The following is a 19,680-nucleotide window of genomic DNA, read 5'->3' as shown; positions in this document are numbered from 1 at the left end:
AAAGGTATAGATGGCTCCCGGAAGGAGGGTGGTTGGAACGAATTGCATTCAGCTGTTTTCACTTTTTAATTTGAACATTGAGAATTTTATCAAGACGCTATAGTAGTATCTGAGAAATCCTTAGTGTGGGGATTGTGACGAGGTCTTGTGTATGTACATGTAAGTACATGTAAAAGGGCCGCTTTCCTGGGAGAATACCGGTACGATGGGCGGATAATATGGGATGAATTGCAATACTAATACGACTGCTTGTAGGAACTGGACAGAAGAAAGTCGGCATTATCGATCCCAACTCACACGATCACATCCGCAATCATGTCGCGAAAACACTTTTTTCCCAACCCAGAGGGCGTCGTGCTGCACACGCTGCGCTCGCTCTGCGCACGGAACAAGCACATGGCGCTCGACGAAGCCAACCGCGTAGTCTACAACCTATCCCACAGACCCAATGAAGTTAGCATTGTGTCTGGAGGCGGTTCGGGCCACGAGCCGGCGTGGTCGGGTTTCGTGGGCGACGGCATGCTGTCAGCTGCTGTGTGTGGAGATATCTTTGCGTCGCCGAGCACGAAGCAAGTTATGGCGGGCATGCGAAATGTACCGAGTACAGAGGGAATAATACTCTGTATCACAAATTACACAGGCGACATGCTGCATTTTGGGCTGGCGAGGGAAAAGGGTCAGGCACTGGGATACAAGGTCGATGTCGTTTGTATGGCTGAAGACGCGGCGCTGGGTCGTGCTCAGAGTGGGAAAGTAGGGCGGAGAGGACTGGCGGGTAACTTACTCGTGATCAAGTTGATTGGTGGTGCATCACTACAGGGCTGGGCTTTTGAGCGGTGTAGGAAGATGGGTGAGCTGGGGAATGAGCAGCTGGTTACGATTGGAACGAGTCTGGATCATTGCCATGTCCCTGGAAGAGAGGCGTTTGAAAGCGTGCAGGACAATGCCTGTGTTGTTGGTATGGGAATTCATAACGAGCCGGTAAGCGGAACAGGTTCACCTTTCTCTTTCTCGCAGAAAAGTCATACTGATCAGAATTCAGGGCCTGCGAACTATACATCCGATGCCGGGTCCAGAAGACGTTATCAAGGAGATGCTAAAGTATCTCCTGGATCCCTCAGACTCTGATCGCGCTTTCGTCAAGTTCAACCCCAACGACAATGTAGTAATGCTCGTCAACAACTTTGGCGGCCTGTCGAATCTGGAATTCGATGCCATGGTGAATCTTGCCCTCGTAGCATTAAAACGAGACTGGAGCATTGAGCCAACACGCATCTACGCTGGTGTGCTCGAGACATCGCTCAATGCCCAAGGTTTCAGCATAACACTGGGCAACATGAGCGGCATGGCCAAATCCATGGGTGTCAAAGACGAAGAAATCATTGCTCTGCTCGACGCCCCGACCAACGCTCCCGCATGGCCGAAAAACGGCTTCAAGCCTGTCAACATCAACAAGGAGACGGAGGAACTACGTAACAAGGCCAATGCCGCACTGTCTGAAAAGTCAACCCTCCACAAAGGCCCTGCAACCCCGACTTCTCTCATCCCCGCACTGCGAGCAGCATGCAAAGCCGCCTTAGCAGCCGAGCCCAAAATCACCCAGTACGATCTCCAAATGGGTGACGGCGACTGCGGCGAAGCCGTAGCAGGCGTATGCAAGAGCATCCTTGCCAACATCGACGCCGTCGAGCAAAACCCACCGCCCATTCTAGCGCTCCTAGAAAGCATCGGCGAAAACGTCGAAGACGTAGGCGGTTCCCTCGGCGCCATCCTCTCCATTCTCGTCACTGCGTTTACCAATGCCCTTGCCACAGCAACCCTTTCACAAAATGCCCCTCTCGACATATCCACTTTTGCTTCTTCCGCGCTCACCGCGCTTGAGAATCTAAAGAACTACACTAGTGCGAGAGAGGGCGACAGAACGGTCATGGATGTTCTTATCCCGTTCATTAATACGTTGGCTGAGACCAAGGACTTTGCCAAGAGTGTGCAGGTTGCCGAGGAGAAGGCAGATGGGACCAAGGATATGAAGGCCAAGTTTGGACGCGCCACGTATATTGCTGAGGATGGGAGTGATAGGTCCAAGATTCCCGATCCGGGGGCGTATGCGGCCGGTGTGTGGTTGAGAGGGTTTGAGAAGGGGTTTCAGGCCTGAGTTGGGCGATGATGATGATGATGACGTGGATGGAAAGAGAATTAGGAAAGCCAGGGGTTGGTGGTAGACCTAGAATTACCACGAATTAATAATTCCTAACACAGTTTTCCAGCATAAAACCTTAACATGCGCGGGCTATTAAATATGGAATACCCGTTGAGACTTTATTCGTACTAGCGTAGTTATTCGATTTGTATACTATCTTGGAAGCTTACTTAGAGATTTATCGGGCCGGCTGCTTTTAGCGATTCTCCTACTGCAACAGCCGACCCGTACTGTGCCGTACGTTCAGCTTACATCGTAAACTAAGAACTTCCCAAGATGCTACACTCACGATATCTTCTTTTTGCATTTGGAACTATCCTTCAGCATGCCTATGTTGTAGAGTCTACGAGCGCCTGTAATAAACCGTATACTACACTCACTCATCCATGCGTTTTTATTGGATCAGTACTTGGCTGCAGTACCGACCCAACGCAGATCGTCTGTGATCCGGGACAGAAGGCTGACGACATCGGATATGAGTTGGATAAAGGGAGTGGGGGTTGTACATGCACGATTACAGTATTTTTTTTCGTTTGAGTTTTTGAGAAACTAGACTAACAGTTGATTTAGTATCAATGCTGTCCACCAGGTCTTGAGTAGATTGGCACAAAAATTACTAGTTAGAGTGAATTGAGACGAATGCTTTAGAAAGTATCTAGGGTAATATAACTAGACTATATCAAATACTTTCCTACTATGATGTATATTATCTATGCACGTGACTGTAACTTGTTGGCCCGAAGGATACCTGACGGATCCCCGAGGGTTGGCCTTCTTAGGCCTTAGTTTAGAGTATCGTGATAGATATCTCTCTTTCCTAATTTCTAATGCACTTGTTTAAGGATTTGGAATAAGTGAATATGAAAAAAGGTCCGTTGGCACCAAAAAGGATGTTGTACCTACCATCATGGCATGCAACGGCAGTACTACTATGCTATTTCACATCCACATGGCCAAAGCACATATCCAATCTAACCCAACTGTCCATCTTCCGCTCTAACAACAAGCGAGTCAACATCAGCCCTATGCGTCTTTACATCCTCGGACCTGCATCCCTTCCCAACATCAACGCATCATCTTCTCTTCCATATCCGCGGAGTCCTCGCTTAACGCCCCGCATACATCAGGTCTTGACATCACCCCTCCAACCATCATCTCGAAACTGCGCATGCATCGAATCGCGACGGTGTCAGAACGTGATGTCAGGCACCCGTTCTTGATGTACCCCAGGTGACGCTATTTACAATAGCTCAACGCCCAGGGCGCTCGTTTACCGGCTATTTTCTTACATATGCATACCATTTGTAAACGTCGGCCATGCGGGAGTTGGCTTTGCTGATCTCCCTGGTCATGTATCGTTTGTATGATGGTTGCCGAGAGGGGGGAAAGAGGAGAAAACGGCACGGTTGATCCGTATTAGCACGCTACACGTAGAGAAAAGGCTTGGTGGGTGAGATCGGCGCGGTTGGCGGTGCGACTGGGGCACGCTGTAATTGTAACGGATGTTTAAGCCGGGATTGTCTAGAGGAGGTGTAGAGGAGAACGTGGCTCTTGTTAGAAGACAACAAGGAATTTAGGATGAGAGCGTAGTATTGATGTCACTCAAGCTATCGAGATGGACTATGGAATACCGCTGATAAGTAAGGAACTACTTATACTCTTCAGAAACTCTATCAAACGCCTGACAGAGATATCTCCTCATTCCCCATTCTCTCCAGTATCCTCGCTCCATCACTATCCAAAATGCTTTCCCAACTCCTCCCCCTCCTATCCCTCCTCCCCCTAACCACCGCCCAATCCCAAGTCCAAGAACCTGCACCACCTCCCGTCCTCCTCTCCACAACAAAATCCGGCGTCATCCCCGCCCTCCCCACCGCAACCCCTTTCACAGGCGTCGACACCCTCCAAGGCGCCATCATCTCCCCCTTACCCCCCGCCCCAGGCTACCTACCCAACGCCACGGGCGGTCTCGAGGGCACCGCAACCGCAGCCCCAAACCAACCCTCATCTACTTACCGCGCTGTGCTCCCAGATGAACAATACAATCCCTACGTCGACACTACTGTATCCGGCACCATTGACGCAGTCGGCGACCCCCAAGGCGTCCGCTTCACCGTCAAGATAACCAATCTACCCGACCAAGCGCAGTACGGACCCTTTGCATGGCACATCCACGCCCTCCCCGTCCCGGACGACGGCAACTGCACCGCCACACTCGGCCATCTCGACCCCACGAACCGCGGCGAGCTCTACATGTGCGACGCTTCGGCGCCGGAAACGTGCCAAGTAGGTGATTTAGCAGGCAAGCACGGCGGGAAAATCACTTCAGAGGCGAGTTTCGAGGCCGAGTTTGTGGACCCGTATTTGAGCGTGGAGCAAGGGTCAGAGGGCTATTTTGGGGGGCTGGCGTTTGTGTTGCATACGGGGAATACGACGAGGATTACTTGTGCGAATTTCGAGGCTGTGCAAGGGGAAAATGCCACGAATGCGACTGGGGGGGTGGCGTCGCCGACGCAGAGTGGGATGCCCGAGTTTACGGGGGCGGCGAGGAAGGTTGTAACGGGTGGAACGGTGGCGCTGGCGGTTGGGGTGTTTGCGGCGGTGATGGCTTGATGGCTTGAAGAATGCCGGGGTTGATATTGATCTATATATATAGTCGTAATTGGATATGAACGATGGGGTATAAAATACGTATAAACTCAGACTGCTATTCCCACTTCCTGAGTAGCCTCGCCCCATGCTTGGTGTAGAGAACTCGTACATTCCTTGTGACAACCCTGCCGACTGCAAACCCAAAATCTCGGACCAGCACTGAGCGGTCTCTCGCAAAACGGTCTCATACACATGTCCCACTCGTGTCCCTGAACTGATTGGCCCTTCATCAACATTACTTTTGCACGTGCGGTCCTCTTTGCCTTGATCTCTTTAACCGACAGTCGGATACAATTATTGCAAACAGATACAGGCACTTCCCTAAGATCTTGTATGGGCCCTTTGTAGGCGAGAGGATTGAGTAAACGCTTGTACATGGTGTATAGCCAAGGAGGATCAGGAACGCATTCGCACTGTATACCCTTGTGTCTTGTGCCGTGGAGGGTTTGTTTAATCGCAATGTGTTGGTAGTAGCAGGTCTTGCAGTATGGGATGCAGTTTTCCAGGTGGTGTAGTGGGACTGATTGTACAAACGAGGTAAACTTGGCACAATCTGAGCACATCGGGATCCAACACACCGAACAGGGATTCATCACGCCCCCGTCCCGGCAAGTATTTCGTTTGAAAACGGTGAGGCGGCGGTGAAGATCATCGTGGGGAAGGACCGAGTTGTGAACAGATTTGGAGACGGAAGACAAGCTTAAGACATCAATATAGTGTAGGTGTTGAGTGACCATCATAAGCATGTCGTAAATGCCGAGGAACTGTGCCAGTTGTGTAGGCTCTCCATCGGTGCCGTGATACCCCCCTACGTTATTCTTGCTGACAAACTGTGCCTTCAGCCCTTTGAGCGCAATCTCAGTCTTCTGCTCCGCCCCAAGTGCCGTTTTCACAGCATACCGGCGTGCTGTTCGAACTTGCGCTTTTGTCCTGTTAGGCAAGCATATGCGGAAAGTAAAGACTGGGATGGTATGTAAAATAAAGGGAATAAGCTCCACGATTCCTTTTGGTAGATAAATGATGCATGCCAAGAAGAACACAGCGCATGCCTTCATTGTCTTCACGAACTCGATGAGTTGTTCTCTGGCAATTGATATGCAGCCAACAAAAGTGACAATGCCAGAAAGCGCCACCAAGGCGTGGAAGAAGCTAGGGCTGTTAGTAGTCAATGATAAGTTGGGGGATAATGGACAGCTCACACTACAGAGATGCCGTATTGCCGTTCCTCCACAAAGCTCTTACACAGTTTGGTAGGGGTTGTGGCAGTCGCATTCAGCCTCGCAGCAGCAGCAAAGAAGCTCTCATTAGTCCCTGGAGGTCGTTGATTGTAAAAAGTGGACATGTCATTACATGCACTTTTCTCCGTGGGCACGTATCCGTTTTGATAGTCCACAACACGCGCTATGTAGACAGTGATTAGGACATCCCCAACGACGACTGGGAGGTGCAATGGTGGGTGCAGCCATATAGATGGTACCCAGATTGTAAGGTTCCAGAGAAAGGCAAAGGAAGCCCACCAGTTTGCAAGCCTTTCGCCGGTCACGATGTTTGGATCGTAGGTGCCATTGTGAAGCAGGAGGTTGTCACTGATTTCTCTGTTGTGGAGTGTCGCATAGTTCTGTTGATAGATGGTCGGTACCAGCATAATGAAGCGGAGGAAGATGGTTATGCAGTGCAAGAGGATGTAGATTCCATAGAATTTGAGATCTGCGCGCGTCCAGGAGGCTCTGGTGAATGCCATGTTGGGTCTAGCAGGTCGCTGAAGCGATCTGGCTTTGTGCGATGGAATTTACAAAGCAAGGATCTGTCCAGTTGTAGAACAGATGAAGATTGATGGATCACGAAAAGTCAAGTCTTTATGAGACACAAGAGCAGGGACACACGAGATATGAGGTTGCCGAGGCTTGAGGGTGCTGTACGCCTGATGGGCAGCCGCACAGCACAAGGCTGAACCGCTTGTCTGGTGATGGATACTATTTCCCGAAGGCATTGCCCGGCCCGTTTATGACAGAGGCGTGGGGTGATGCGAAGAAGTATCAGTCAGGTATGGTGTTGCAGCCTTGTAGCCCCGCAGTAGAAAAAGAAGGTGGGTTGAAGGGCGCGGTCAGCCAATATGGGTTAGTTCAAAGTTACCGGTGAAGAGGACATACTAGCGCAGCCCAGTCAGCCACGACAGTGTGCATCTGTCGCATGCGTAGAGAGTACTTGGCTTGGTGGCAACCGACGGAAATGGCCAAAGGCCTGGGGCTGGACATGACGTCGACCAGAACGGGCGAGAGTCAGGGGGAGAAGCGAAGCGTGTTATGCACACTGTCGCGTTGCCCGTCGTGATTGGCGCAGGGCTCATGGTGGCCGAACCTGTGGCCACAGCAAATGAGCAATGACATGTGGCAGCAAGGTAGGGATGTCGAGCAAGATGAGGGCTGGCGTAGTGTGGCATAGGCTGGCGTCGTGGTGGACAGGGCGGGCGAGGCGAGTGAGTGCACGGCTCGAACCGCCGCGGGCGGGTCTGCGTCTCCGGGGCAACGGCGGGTGTTTATCGATGCCACAAGGTGCCAATACACCCCTGCACCTAGCTCCATCAAGCACACCTGCGATTCCCTAATCTCGGCCCACACAAGGCTCACCAGAAGGGCTTCTCCGCAAAAAGGAACCTCTAGCTGCACCTTAGCCCCCTCGCGAAACACACACCCTTCCGACTCCTGCATTGCACAGCTTCGACGTTTCGCCTCAACTCCCTCGCCGCCGCCTCATTGTCTCAGCATACAAGTCGAGCTGATAACTGCCACTAACCCCGCCACAAGGACCCTCGCAACCTTATCCGCCATGGAGGCCCTCTTATCGCTCGCCTTTGACAATATTGCGTCCAAGGATACACAGAAGATTCGTAAGGGATTACGCCAGATTGAGGGCATGCTGGCGCAGATTTGTCTCTCTGGCGCAAAGTCGAAACCCAGCACACCAGGCCACCGCCGGAATGCCTCAGCAGTCACTCTGAGCGAGCAACAGCAACAGCAACAACAACAAGCCACAGCAAAGAAGTTGGGACAGCTATCAGACGATCTCGCCTTCCGAGAGTTTTTTCGCCTGCAAGAGGGGTTCGAATGGAATGGTGGGTCGAGTCAGCAGATCAACAACGGGCAAGATGCTAATAGTGTAAAGTTGTGACCAGGGTAGCCGACTGTCTGGATCGATTGCTTGGTATGGGTAGTAGCAAAGGTAGGAGAAGCACGCAGAGTTGATGACGATTACGAGCTAACCATGATTACAGATGGCCAGAACGACATCCTCATCCTCTCATCGCTTTCCAACATACAAGGTCTCCTCCTGCTACACCCCCCGTCACGCATCATCTTCGGGCGCGAGGTATACATGAACCTTCTCCTCGACCTGCTCGACCCCTACAACTGCCCGGCGATCCAGTCACAAGCCCTCCTCGTCCTCGTCTCCGCCCTGCTCGCCACGCCCCAAAACACGCGGATATTCGAGCACATGGACGGCCTGCTCACCGTAACGAGTCTGTTCAAGGACGAGGAGACAACACAGGGCGTCAAGGTCAAGCTGCTCGAGTTCTTGTATTTTTACCTCATGCCCGAAATGCCCGTCTCGGGCCCTCAGCGGGGTCGCGACAAGGTCAGGACGGCCATGGACCGGCGGGGGAGCACCGACGACGGCAGCAATGGAGTCAAAAAGCACACACGGTCGCAGGCTGAGAAGCAGCATATGCTAGGCAAGTACCTCAACAATGTGGATGCTCTGGTCGAGGATCTGCAGGAGAGTGCGCCATTTACAAACGTCGCCTGCTAAGAGCGATGCAAGGCAGATTTTTCATCTGTCTCTTTTTTTCCTTTCCTCTATCTATGCTTACTTTGGTTGACCACATATTGGTCCCGTTCAGCGCGGCGTCACGGAATGCTTGGTGTCATTCGCATCCATACCTGTCGCAAACACCATAGCTGTTATTGCTACCTTTTCCTTTGTTACAATGCATTCCTGTTTTTTTTGGGGGAAAGCGAAAGACTGATAGCTTCATTGCATATTCCAGCGGATACCTTTTTTCCATTGTAGACTACGTTTCTTGCTGGGTTTGGTGGGTTTGTTGACGTCTCAGATTGGAGCGAGACGTTGAGCGTGTGGGCCTATTAGAATGACGGTGGGGGCATTCCCTGCCTGGCCCAATGCTGTCAATGAATAATACTGTGTGCATATATGTGCGACTTGTGCAGTGTGAATTGCGTGACATGTGAAGCAAATTTGATCCCTGGGCCAATTCCGGCCTGGGAAAGCTGGTTTTCAAGCGCCTGGGTCGGCTTTGGAGCGCATATGCTATCAGCAGTGGCTTGTTGAGGCGTGGTTGACATGGCGCTGATGTTGCATTGTTGCTGCATGGCCTAGGCAAGACATTGTATGTAGTATGTAAGCAAGGCAGATGGTGGATACGTGCACATGGATGATTGGGTGCGGAGCGGATGCCTCGCAACGGAGGCCCAGTGGACGAGGCTACGCCAAAGTCACGTGAGATCAATCTCGTCTTTCTAAGCAGGTCACGTTGGTCCCACGTGCAGCGGACCAAACCAGCCTAGCGCTCGGTGATCGACGGAAGCTAAACCTTTGCCGCCGTGGTCGCGTGCCCTTTGTGAGATGCTCGCATTACAAAGGCCTGCCAACGGAGTGCGCGGATCGCGAGCTGTGAGGCATCGGAGCCTCTGGACGGGCGAGCATTACTGCGAAAAAATCGGTGCTGAGTTTGGTATCGACAATTGAGCTGCTTACGATCCGTTCTAACCAGTTCCTATGATGCCTGGGCTGGTGAGCACTTGAATGCTGCTGCCCCAAAACTATCTCTAAGTAGTCATGACGCACATTTTAGCAAATCATCAGTAACCTCCTTCTCGGACGGTCGGCTATTCATGCAACGCCCTGCACTACAGAAGGGCAGCCGCAGACCAACTTCGTCCGACCACTCGCACGCCTTGCAGGTATGGGCGAACCAGCTCTGAGGTCATGGATTGGCATGCCGTCTCTTCCGCCGACTCCATCAATGTGCCATGCTGACCCTTAGTGCCCTCCGCTGTCCTCTTTTGCACCGTCCTAGCTGCACCTTTCTGAAATCTTGCATACACCAGAACTTTGGTTTGCTTCTTCCTCTGTCTTACTTGCCCTGCCTTTGAGTTGGTTGCCTTGCAAGTGAGCAAAGCTGGAACGCCCTGCGCCTTGCGCCTCATACGTACATCTGTTTCGCATCCGTCTTTAGTCCGCTTACTCGGTACATTGTCAACTTTACCTACAACAAGCAGCATCCCGGGGGAATAGTGACGCCGACTTGTTTCTTGTAAAACTGCAGTACCCTCGAGATCGCATCCCTTTGCTTTATTCGCCTGAATATCCCACCTGGCATAGTATCACATCATGGGCGCAGGAGCCTTCATAGAACCACTTGTGGTTATTACCCTACTCTTCGGCGGTACTTGGGTGAACCGCAACACGGAATACCGTCTTCTTAACCGACCAAAAGTCTATCACCACTCGCCCCGCCCCGCCTCACCCGAGTCCGGTCGATCGAGTCCCCTGTCCAGCACATCACTTCTCGCCAATGTCGACGAAGAGCCACGATGGCAGACGCGCGAAATCAAGATTATGGGCATGCGCAAGCAAGTTCTCAGCCCAAACACCCGTAGATTTCAAGATTACTTCCTATCAAGACTACTCCAAAAGTTTCCCTTCTTAGTCGAAGCATGGTACTGGGCCCTGATCTACTGGGTACGTCAAACTTCACCTTTGCACATGAACCAAAATATACCAAAATACTGACAGCTGTCACGCACGCAGGTCTACCAAGTTGGGCGCGGCATAAGCGCTCTCTACCTCATCGACGAAGGCACCGTAAATGTCGCCCGCCGCCACGCCTTGCAACTCATCGCCCTCGAACAGCGCCTGCACATCTTCCTCGAACTCGACGTCCAAGCATGGTTCCTCAAACACCCCTTCATTCTCCACTGGACAAACCGCATCTACTCCTTCATCCACATCCCCGGCACCATCCTCTTCCTCGTCTGCCTCTACTACTACACCACAACCCGCAACCGCGTCGACCTACCTCTGCACAACAAGCCCATAGGCGAAGCATCCGGTAGTCCCGCAGGCGCAGCTCTCTATGCAGCCCGGCGCCGCACAATGGCCACGTGCAACCTCCTCGCCTTCTGCATCTTCACCCTCTGGCCCTGCATGCCCCCGCGCCTCCTCTCCGACCCCGACGTCACCGGCGACATTGGCAAAAAAGCCCGCAGCTTCGGCTTCGTCGACACGGTGCACGGCGCCCAGGGCGAAAGCAGCGTCTGGACCCAAAATAAATTCTGCAACCAGTATGCCGCAATGCCCTCGCTGCACTTTGGCTACTCGCTCCTCATCGGTCTCACCATCATGACGATTCCCCTCGCGCCCCAGCATGCGCGCTCACGGAGTGTTGCGCTCACCATGGGACTGCGCATGCGTGTCCCGTCCCTACGCAGGTTTCTGTGTGTAGCGCTCGGTGTCGCGTATCCGACCATTATCCTCATTGCCATTGTCGCAACGGCAAATCATTTTATCCTCGATGCCGTTGCTGGCGCTATGGTATGCGGCCTTGCCTGGTTCGGAAATCGAGTGCTGCTTAATTTGCTTCCGCTTGAAGACTACTTTTTGTGGTGTGTACGCATTCACAAGCCTGAGAGGCGGTCGGTTGCGTGGGGTGGCGAGGATTTCAAGTATGGGTCCAAGGGCGTGGTTTTTGATTAAGCTTATACCCTTGTTGTTGTTGTTGTTGTTGTTGTTGTTTTTTGCCCAGGAATGGGGGCGCGGGCGCGGGGAAGTTGGGAAAGACGATGTTTGTTTGGAGGTGGAGTGAGGAGAAAGAGTTGGATTAAGTGGTTGGGAACTTTGACAGCTTTCGTATTTGATTAATACCCCCGCCGGTTATATACCATAGGTTTTTCCCCTTTTTTGGCGATACGCTCTTTGACCAGTAGCAAGCTCTGGGCTATGGGAGTTATTTGTTTAGACAGTTGTACCTTGGAAGACATGGGTCAAGAGATCAAGGCATGGGACTTGATTCTGTCTACCCTATTAATAAACTAAAGCATTACTTCACTTCGATGGAACTTGTATAGTGACTGTGGTTTGCATGTCTCCTAATTGCATGGAAGAAACTGGAGAGCCGAGAGGAAACACTGATTCCCTTAGCCCTCCTCACCTCTTCCTCCACAACTACATGACCGCCTTCTCTCTCCACCTTTCTCCCTCCTCATCTCCTTTCCCGCACCTCATCCCATCCCATACTCGACTCTCCCCAAAACCACACCATCTCATCCCTCTACCTTGCCCCTCACCCTCAACTGATGCTTCCACCCCATAACAAACTCACACTCCATCTTCTTACTCTATCCCCTCATTAGCGCACTCCGTACAACCACGCTCAAAATCCAAAGAGAAAAAAAAAAGAAATCACTCACCCTAGTCCCACCCTGACACTCCCCTCCTTCCCTCCACTCTCCCACCCTACACCCCCCACAACCCCGCCTTCCCGCCTCCCCACCCGTATCTCCCCATTCGCACTTCCATCCCTCGTTCAAGTATTCAAACCGCAACTCGCCCTTCCGCGCATCAAACGGGCCCACGCTGAACGTCTGCGGGTAAGCGGGGATATGGTGGTCGACGATGGCGCGCGTCGACGAGGTCAGGTTGATGATGCGGGAGGTCCAGTTGCCGTTTGTGAGGGTGGCGTTGGCGGGGGAGGCCGAGGAGCAGAGGGAGGTGAGGGTGAGGTGGAAGGGGTACAGGATTATGGGTTCGGGGTCGTTGGGACGCGTGGTTTGGGTTACGCGGGCGGTTTGGGTTATGGTTTGGGTGGGGAGATTGTTGTCGTTGTCGATGTCGTTGTCGTTAGCGTCGTTTATGTGGGCGTTGGCGTTTCCGGTCATGGCGGCGTCGAGGGCGCGTATGATGGTTGGGGTTGGGGCGTAGAGGATGGTGGAGGTGTCGCGGCCTTCGAGGAGGGCGATGGCGGACTCGGTGGGAGAGTTGGGTGCTGTGAGGGCGGTGGTGAGGAGGTGGAGCGAAAAGATGAGGAGAAATGAGAGATGCATTTTGGATTGAAGCTGTGGCATGTGAGTGTCTATATGGTTGACAGTGCTTGGGAGAGTGTACGAGTGTTGTTCAGATAGTGGACTGAATCGAGAAAGTGTATTGGCGAAAGGATTGCTTCTAGAGAACGATTAAAGTGAGAGGACAGTACAGAATACGGGTTTGAAAACGAGTCAGATATTTGTAAAGACAGCGTCACCTCACGGTGAGTACAGTCGAAGAACAAGACGCACGGACAACGGGCAAGCAAACGGAGAGAAGACGCTCATATTGGACGCACAATGTGACTAGCCAAAGAAGTGATACTCGAAAATAAATGTCAAGCACATGCCCGGAGGAAAATGAACGGCAAGGAATTATAGATAAAATTGACAGGTACCAACTCGCAAGCATGAGACATGCAGGAAGCTTGGACGGCCAATAGAACATAGACTAGGGCCTGTGTGTTACCAGGCGAGAGATTACAAAGAGTATGCATGACATTGTTGTGTACATTCAACAAAACCTCCGGGTATATTGTTCAAAGAGGGTATGGGTAAACCGCAAACGCCAACTGTAAAATGTGCTAGTACCAGTCTAGCAACTCAAACAGAGGACTCGAGGAAATTTGACATAGGAAATGGAAACGCAAGGAAAACTTTTTGTTTTAGCGTCTGCTGCTCCGGGTGTTGTGGCGACTGGGTCTGTCGTCTCTGCGCCGGTCGTCTCTGTAGGAACGTTGAGTGTCTTGTCGGTAGCCCATTTCCTCATCTGGGATGCGCTGGCCACGGTAGGATTTCTGTGGTCGGCGCACATCGTCATGCTCATCGTTGAAGGCGTTGCGTCGGTCTTCGATTTCGTCGTCAAAATCAATATATACTGAAGCAGGACGAGGTCGTGATTCCCGAGGCATTTTGGCTTCGCGTTCGATCAACTCTTTGGGCTTGTACACCGTGTCGAGGTGTTTCTCGAGGAGGCGGACATTTTTACCGTTGGATTTGATGGCGGCGCCGGCAAGATCACCGAGAAATGGCACGATACCGGCGAGAAAGTCAATGGCGATGTTGACTACCATGAGAAGGACGACCGTGGCAGGCAGACCACATTCAACCTTCATCATCTGGCGAACAAGGTTGAGGGCCAGGGCGGCAGACATAGCGTCGCCAGCAGCAGGGAATAGGCCAATCACCGAAGACCAGCCGAACCGAATTCCCATGAAGGAAAAGAGAGCGTAGTCGAGTCTGTAGGCGGACTTGCGGGCTTTGGCAAGGACATCGGCGTCATTTGGAGGGATGTAGCTGGGAATTTCCTTTTTAACCTTCTTCATCTTGCCAGGCTTCCTTGGGTGTGGGATTTCTTCGTAGAAAGGATCCTGCGCTATCGTTAGTATGTATTACACAACGTGGGTACAACACGAGAGCTCGACTCACATATGGGCCCGATGCGCTCTTTCCACGATACTTCTCCATCTCCTTGCCGAGCGCCTTTTTCATGGCGTATTTGGCTACAAGATTCGCCATGATGGGTGGTGTGTGTGAATGTGGGTGTGTGTTTAGTAGAAAAGGGGCTCAACTGGTTTCTGACGGGCTTCTGAATAGAGGCCTTGTACGGGCCTTTAAAGCCTAGAAAGTCTTTGAAGATGAGGCGAGGCCTTTGACGTGGTGCTGCAGCGCGGCTGTATCAAAGCGCGCGGGGTGGTCTGGTTGGCTACGACGTCTTTGGGCGGGGAAATGTGAAACGGGCGCGTCGCTGGCCTATGTATAGCTGTCGAGTGCGGTTGCGCAACAAGCAAACAAAAGACTTATTCTGTGGAGTGTAGAGGCTGAAGGAGCGACAAGAAAAAAAGATAACGGGCCTACTTAATGAATGGATGAGGGTGCTGGCGGTGAAGTCAGAGCTGCCCTGATTGTGTGACGATCCCAGACAGTCCAACGTCATGGCTTCTGGCCATGGCAAAGCGAAATGCTTTAAAAGCACAGCCACAGCCGCCACACCCACTACACATCGATCGCCTTCGCCGACGCCCAACCCGCCGCCACATGTCAACGCTCCGATAGGCCAGCCTGCCATCAACACCGCAAAACCCATCCACGCTTTTGCTTTCATTGCGGCTGTGTACTTGCATCCACATGCTCCTCCTCATCTAGACCACTCGCTATCTACTGCTGCTCTCGCCGCTGTCCGACGCCCGCCCGCGTCCCCCCCGCCACCACGCACGACACCTAGCTGCCCGCGGCATGCTCGACACGGGCCAAACATTCACCCACAATGACTCCCACAAACACGACACTAGTTGACTGGCTCGATGATCTCTGCGTACGCTTCATCGTCAACCTTCCCAACGAAGAATTGCAATCGGTCGAGCGCATCTGCTTTCAGATCGAGGAGGCGCAATGGTTCTACGAAGACTTCATCCGCCCGCTCGACCCAAACAACCTTCCTTCGATGCACCTGCGCAAGTTCTCCCAGCTCATGTTCCAGCACTGCCCACTGTTTTCCGCCTACTCGGAGCAGCTGCACCAGCAGGCCTATGAGCAGTTTCTCGCCTACAAGACACGCGTCCCGGTACGCGGGGCTATTATGCTGAACGAGGACATGACACATGCTGTATTGGTCAAGGGATGGAAAAAGGGTGCCAAATGGAGCTTCCCGCGCGGAAAGATTAACAAGGAAGAGACAGACTTGGATTGCGCTGTCCGAGAAGTCTGGGAGGAGACCGGCTTCGACCTGAGGGAGGCTGACCTAGTCGAGCCTGACGAGAACATGAAGAAGATTACCGTGACGATGCGCGAGCAGAGCATGATGCTCTATGTATTTCGCGGAGTACCAATGGATACGCACTTTGAGCCACAGACAAGAAAGGAAATCTCAAAGATTGGCTGGTACAAGCTGACGGACCTGCCCACCCTAAGACGCAAGAATCAGGCCCAGCCACAGCAGGGACACGGACAGGACCTAATCAAGGAGAGCAGCTTCTACATGGTTGCCCCCTTCCTTGGACCTCTGAAACAATGGATAAAGCAGCAAAACAAGCTTGGGAGACAGAGGCTACGGAACAGCGCACACATTACACCAGCACAAGCAGCAGGTACCGATGACGAAGATGCTCAAACCGGGATCTACGGAAATACCGCTGGCCAGATTACAAACAATGCCCAAGCAAATGACGATTTCGCCAACATGGTGGCCCAGCTAGGTCGCAGTCAGCGTCCAAGTGATACTCTGCCAGAATTGTCTGGACAGCAACATGCATCGCAGCAGCAAAGCCAGGACCCTGCTGAAGCACTCAAAAGGCTACTCAGTGTAGGCATGCCATCTTCGGCAGTAGAAGCACCTGGTAATCCATCTCCGAACCCACAGCAGGCTAACCCACTTCTGGCTTTATTCAAGCAGGGCAATAGCCAGCCCGGAGTGGGCCAGCAGCCGCAGACCCCATTCGAACAGATCATGTCTACACCCATGCAGCCATCAAGCCCCCATGGCCAACACCATCCTCGGCCGCCGCAGATGCAGAATATGGGTCCTCCGCCACCGTTTTACACACCCCCAGGACCTTCAAACCATTTCAACAACATGCAACATGGACAGAATATGCAGCATCAGTTCATGCAAAGCCCACCCCAACATCCAGGTTCAATGTATTCACGCCAGCCCTTGACAATGCAGCATGCATTTGACCAGCGAAATCCACACTTGTCCCATGATACGAGTGACTCTCAATTTGCGGGAGGCAATGGAAGGCCTATCATACCACCTGCATCCAAATTACCTGCTCCCAACCTCAACCCGCATGCATTGGGCTTACTGAATTCTTTCAAATCCAATAACAGGCAGTCTCCTGCTCCGCAATCGCCTCAGACAACCGTCGCTGCCCCACTGCACCGAAACCAACAAACCACTCCTAGGATAGAACATCCTCTTCCTCAACATTTGCCTCATGGACTCGTGTCGCCGCATGGACAGCACTTTTCCGCAAGTCCACCACACTTCCAATCACCGCAGTTTCAGTCGCCGCCCGTTGCTTCTAACTTTGTGCCGGAACAACCGAAGCCAAGGAATCCTCACCAAGATTCGTTGTTGTCGCTGTTCAGACCCACTCCTCCATTGGCAAGTCCTGAGCCTGCACCTGCAGAGCTGTCGGCATTTCCTACGACTCCAGCTTTTGCCTCTGCTCAACCGGCTGCGAATCCCTCCGAGTTGCCTAACACAGGCGTTTCGGGTGCTCATGGCGCTCTTCCTACCAGGGCAAAGATTACATCGGCTACCGTGAGTGGCCCAGTGAACGCTCCGGACTTTGACACTATGAAGAAGCACAGGCAGTCTGCAAACGGAAGTTCATCTGGACATTCACCGGCCACAAACATTCCATTCATGCCTCAGCAGATTCTCAAGCGTCCTCCTCAGGCTTCTCCACAGAGTATTACAAAGGTTTCTCCGTCACCCCAGCAGCCGACTGAGGTATCGGCCTCACCTCAACCGGCGTTCAAGCCACAGATCCTCAAGCGTCCTCAGCAGCAGGAGCAGAAACAGACACCTGACGGAAAGAGTTCGTCTGGGTCGGGTACGTTACAGTTGTTTAGACTTGCCTGCCATGCTGTGCTAGATCCGTATGCTGACATCGACACTGCAGCAGCACCTGTGACTAAGCCCACACCGCACGCACAGGGATTGTTGGATATGCTCAAGGGAAACTCACCCCAACTCCCTCCCGCTCAACCAGCAGTCCTCCCATCTCGCTCACCTGTGCCTCCACCCGGCTCCGCAATGGACCGCCGCGACTCTGTTCCTTCCGACCAGAAAAATGTGCTGCTTTCCCTCTTTAGTAGTAAGCCATCTCCTTCGCCGAATTCTCAAGCAAAAAGTCCGATACCCCCAGCCCGCTCCCCTTTTGCGCCTACACCAAAAACATCAATGTCAGGTGTTATCAGCCCAGTCAGTCCTTTGCCTACAAACGCCAGTGCTGGTGCAGTTAGTCCAGAAGGAATGGCGAATCGTAGCAGGATCAGCAGTATTGGAGATGGAACGGCTCCCAGCATCGTTATTCCTCCTCCCACTAGCCATCCCGTGGATAGTGCAGTAGGCATGTCACAGGGAGAAGGGATGAACTTGGGTGGTCTCGGAACTCAGGGCTTGCCCGGGAGTGCGATTGAAGGCAAGAGTCCTGTAGATAAGACATTCTTGTTAGGGTTTTTGGAAGACGTTGCCAGGCGCGGGCGTTGAAGGGGTTATTTTTTCGAACGGATATGCATTTTCTGGAGTTTTCTTTCATCCTTATTTTGTTTTTTTGTAAACGTCTGGGAATGCTTTTAGGAATGCAAAATGTTTGGTTTTAGGGGAATTGTTTGCAGCGTTTTGAGAGAGATGTGAGAGTTTGGGGCTTTGTCATTGCTCGTTGGTCTAGCTATCGGATCGAAAGTTTATCACGGAAGGCGAATGCGAACAAATTCAAAGGGGACAGAAATCGTAGTTTCCCCCCCTTTTTTTCTTTACGCATCCAAACCTTAAGCAATTGCCTGACTAGCAAATTGTCGCCAAACATGCATACACACACCTTGAGTACGCCCATCCTTCCTACCAGGAAAAAAAAAGATAAAGCCAAATAACCTTACCGCGAGCCAAGCCCACCTACCCACCCCCTGCGATCCTACTAACCATCGGAACTAGAAGGAAACCCCTAGTCCAAGCGCCAAACCGTCCTTTTTCGCTTGCTTCGCTTCCGCCCTCACTCCAACGCAATCATACTTTGTCCCCCCAAACAAGGCCCCAAACAAGGCCCTAACCCCCCAAAAGATGCTCAGACCCCCAAGGAACCGAGGCACGTTCCCGCAGTCGCCACTCCCTTCCCCCCCTCGGTTAACTCAAACCCCAACCCCCTCCAACAACCTTCGGAGCTACACTACTCCGATTGAAACGGCGCTGCGACACTTGTGATTCCAAAAAAAACCCCGAGTAAAGTTTATGGAATTGATTTTTTTGGAATTAGTGGTTCTTTTTGAATTTTTTTCGGGCTTGGCTGAGGGTAAGTAGTGTCGTCATTGACTCGGGGTAGGGAAAAGGATGTGTGTATGAATGTGTGGCGCTTGGTGCTTTGTGGCATGGGGGGTTTGACAAAACATTGAGTGCGATATGGGAAATAGATTTGTGGGTGCGAAACGTAGTAATGGTCTTTTCCTTTCTTTTTTTTGTTTTTGTTTTGCTCTTGAGGGGTGCGTGTGTGTTGCGCGACATGTGTGTGGACGTGTAAGAACGTGTTGGATGGGTTGACACTGACGTTGAGTGACACTGACGCTGAGAATGTAGGTTGTGTCAGCATTGTGTGTGGCTTCAGGATGGAATTTGTGATGCTGTCTGGTGGGGTTTTTATACAAGTTGGGTCTTGGTTGCTGCAAAGGTAAGGGGAGCGTTGGAAGTGGTGGAGTTGATATGCGAAGAGGATTGCGCGTCATCGGATTGACAAGTTCCTTTGAAAAAAAAGGATGGAAAAGTTTGTGTCGCATTGTCTCACGTTGTGAGAAGAAGAAAAGAATGCGATCGATTAAATTGTGATCTGGTGAAAAGAAGAAAGGGTACGCACGTAGCAATGAGAGAGGTTGAGAGAGCGTGTTCATGATATCACAATCTTTTAGAGATAGGCACATACACAGATGGTAATGGATGTTGAATATAAGTTTGCAATGTACAAAAAGACAAAGTAGAAAGAGATCACAAAAAAACTATAGTAACGAAAAAGC

The 19,680-nt window shown here is 52.0% G+C and overlaps 8 protein-coding genes across 8 annotated transcripts; 4 read left to right on the top strand and 4 right to left on the bottom strand.

Moving 5' to 3' along the window:
* Positions 1-315: 315 nt before the first annotated feature.
* PSV08DRAFT_207181 (Dak1 domain-containing protein) lies at positions 316-2,357 on the top strand (the record flags this gene model as incomplete). Its single annotated transcript, XM_014221936.1, has 2 exons — positions 316-981; positions 1,043-2,357. The coding sequence occupies 2 exons, from the start codon at positions 316-318 to the stop codon at positions 2,153-2,155; spliced, it is 1,779 nt and encodes a 592-aa protein (XP_014077411.1). The 3' UTR covers positions 2,156-2,357.
* Positions 2,358-3,943: 1,586 nt separating this feature from the next.
* PSV08DRAFT_185684 (superoxide dismutase) lies at positions 3,944-4,813 on the top strand (the record flags this gene model as incomplete). Its single annotated transcript, XM_014221937.1, has 1 exon — positions 3,944-4,813. The coding sequence occupies one exon, from the start codon at positions 3,944-3,946 to the stop codon at positions 4,811-4,813; it is 870 nt and encodes a 289-aa protein (XP_014077412.1).
* A 435-nt stretch (positions 4,814-5,248) lies between these two features.
* Positions 5,249-6,694, bottom strand: PSV08DRAFT_411387 (uncharacterized protein; the record flags this gene model as incomplete). Its single annotated transcript, XM_066093888.1, has 3 exons — positions 6,052-6,694; positions 5,431-6,007; positions 5,249-5,281 (listed from the first exon to the last, which is right to left on the bottom strand). Exons 1-3 carry the CDS (start codon positions 6,591-6,593, stop codon positions 5,249-5,251), a joined length of 1,152 nt encoding a protein of 383 aa, XP_065948713.1. The 5' UTR covers positions 6,594-6,694.
* A 741-nt stretch (positions 6,695-7,435) lies between these two features.
* On the top strand, positions 7,436-11,977 carry PSV08DRAFT_411385 (cell division control protein 14, SIN component-domain-containing protein). Its single transcript, XM_014221939.2, has 6 exons — positions 7,436-7,964; positions 8,015-8,071; positions 8,124-8,647; positions 10,253-10,612; positions 10,682-11,579; positions 11,676-11,977. Exons 1-6 carry the CDS (start codon positions 7,679-7,681, stop codon positions 11,789-11,791), a joined length of 2,241 nt encoding a protein of 746 aa, XP_014077414.2. The 5' UTR covers positions 7,436-7,678; the 3' UTR covers positions 11,792-11,977.
* Positions 11,978-12,192: 215 nt separating this feature from the next.
* PSV08DRAFT_249831 (uncharacterized protein) lies at positions 12,193-12,972 on the bottom strand (the record flags this gene model as incomplete). Its single annotated transcript, XM_014221941.1, has 2 exons — positions 12,193-12,267; positions 12,340-12,972. 2 exons carry the CDS (start codon positions 12,970-12,972, stop codon positions 12,193-12,195), a joined length of 708 nt encoding a protein of 235 aa, XP_014077416.1.
* Positions 12,973-13,225: 253 nt separating this feature from the next.
* On the bottom strand, positions 13,226-14,867 carry PSV08DRAFT_319511 (uncharacterized protein). Its single transcript, XM_014221942.2, has 2 exons — positions 14,380-14,867; positions 13,226-14,321 (listed from the first exon to the last, which is right to left on the bottom strand). Exons 1-2 carry the CDS (start codon positions 14,467-14,469, stop codon positions 13,617-13,619), a joined length of 795 nt encoding a protein of 264 aa, XP_014077417.1. The 5' UTR covers positions 14,470-14,867; the 3' UTR covers positions 13,226-13,616.
* A 350-nt stretch (positions 14,868-15,217) lies between these two features.
* PSV08DRAFT_411384 (uncharacterized protein) lies at positions 15,218-18,455 on the top strand (the record flags this gene model as incomplete). The annotated part of the gene is made up of 2 exons (XM_014221943.2): positions 15,218-17,510; positions 17,580-18,455. The coding sequence occupies 2 exons, from the start codon at positions 15,218-15,220 to the stop codon at positions 18,167-18,169; spliced, it is 2,883 nt and encodes a 960-aa protein (XP_014077418.1). The 3' UTR covers positions 18,170-18,455.
* A 486-nt stretch (positions 18,456-18,941) lies between these two features.
* PSV08DRAFT_9141 (uncharacterized protein) lies at positions 18,942-19,680 on the bottom strand. Its single transcript, XM_066093992.1, has one exon. The coding sequence runs from the start codon at positions 19,585-19,587 to the stop codon at positions 18,982-18,984; it is 606 nt and encodes a 201-aa protein (XP_065948712.1). The 5' UTR covers positions 19,588-19,680; the 3' UTR covers positions 18,942-18,981.

The sequence above is a fragment of the Bipolaris maydis genome (genome assembly GCF_028858645.1).
Source record: "Bipolaris maydis strain C4 unplaced genomic scaffold PSV08scaffold_11, whole genome shotgun sequence".
Taxonomy (NCBI): Eukaryota; Fungi; Ascomycota; class Dothideomycetes; order Pleosporales; family Pleosporaceae; genus Bipolaris; species Bipolaris maydis.
This window is presented reverse-complemented; position numbering and strand designations above follow the sequence as displayed.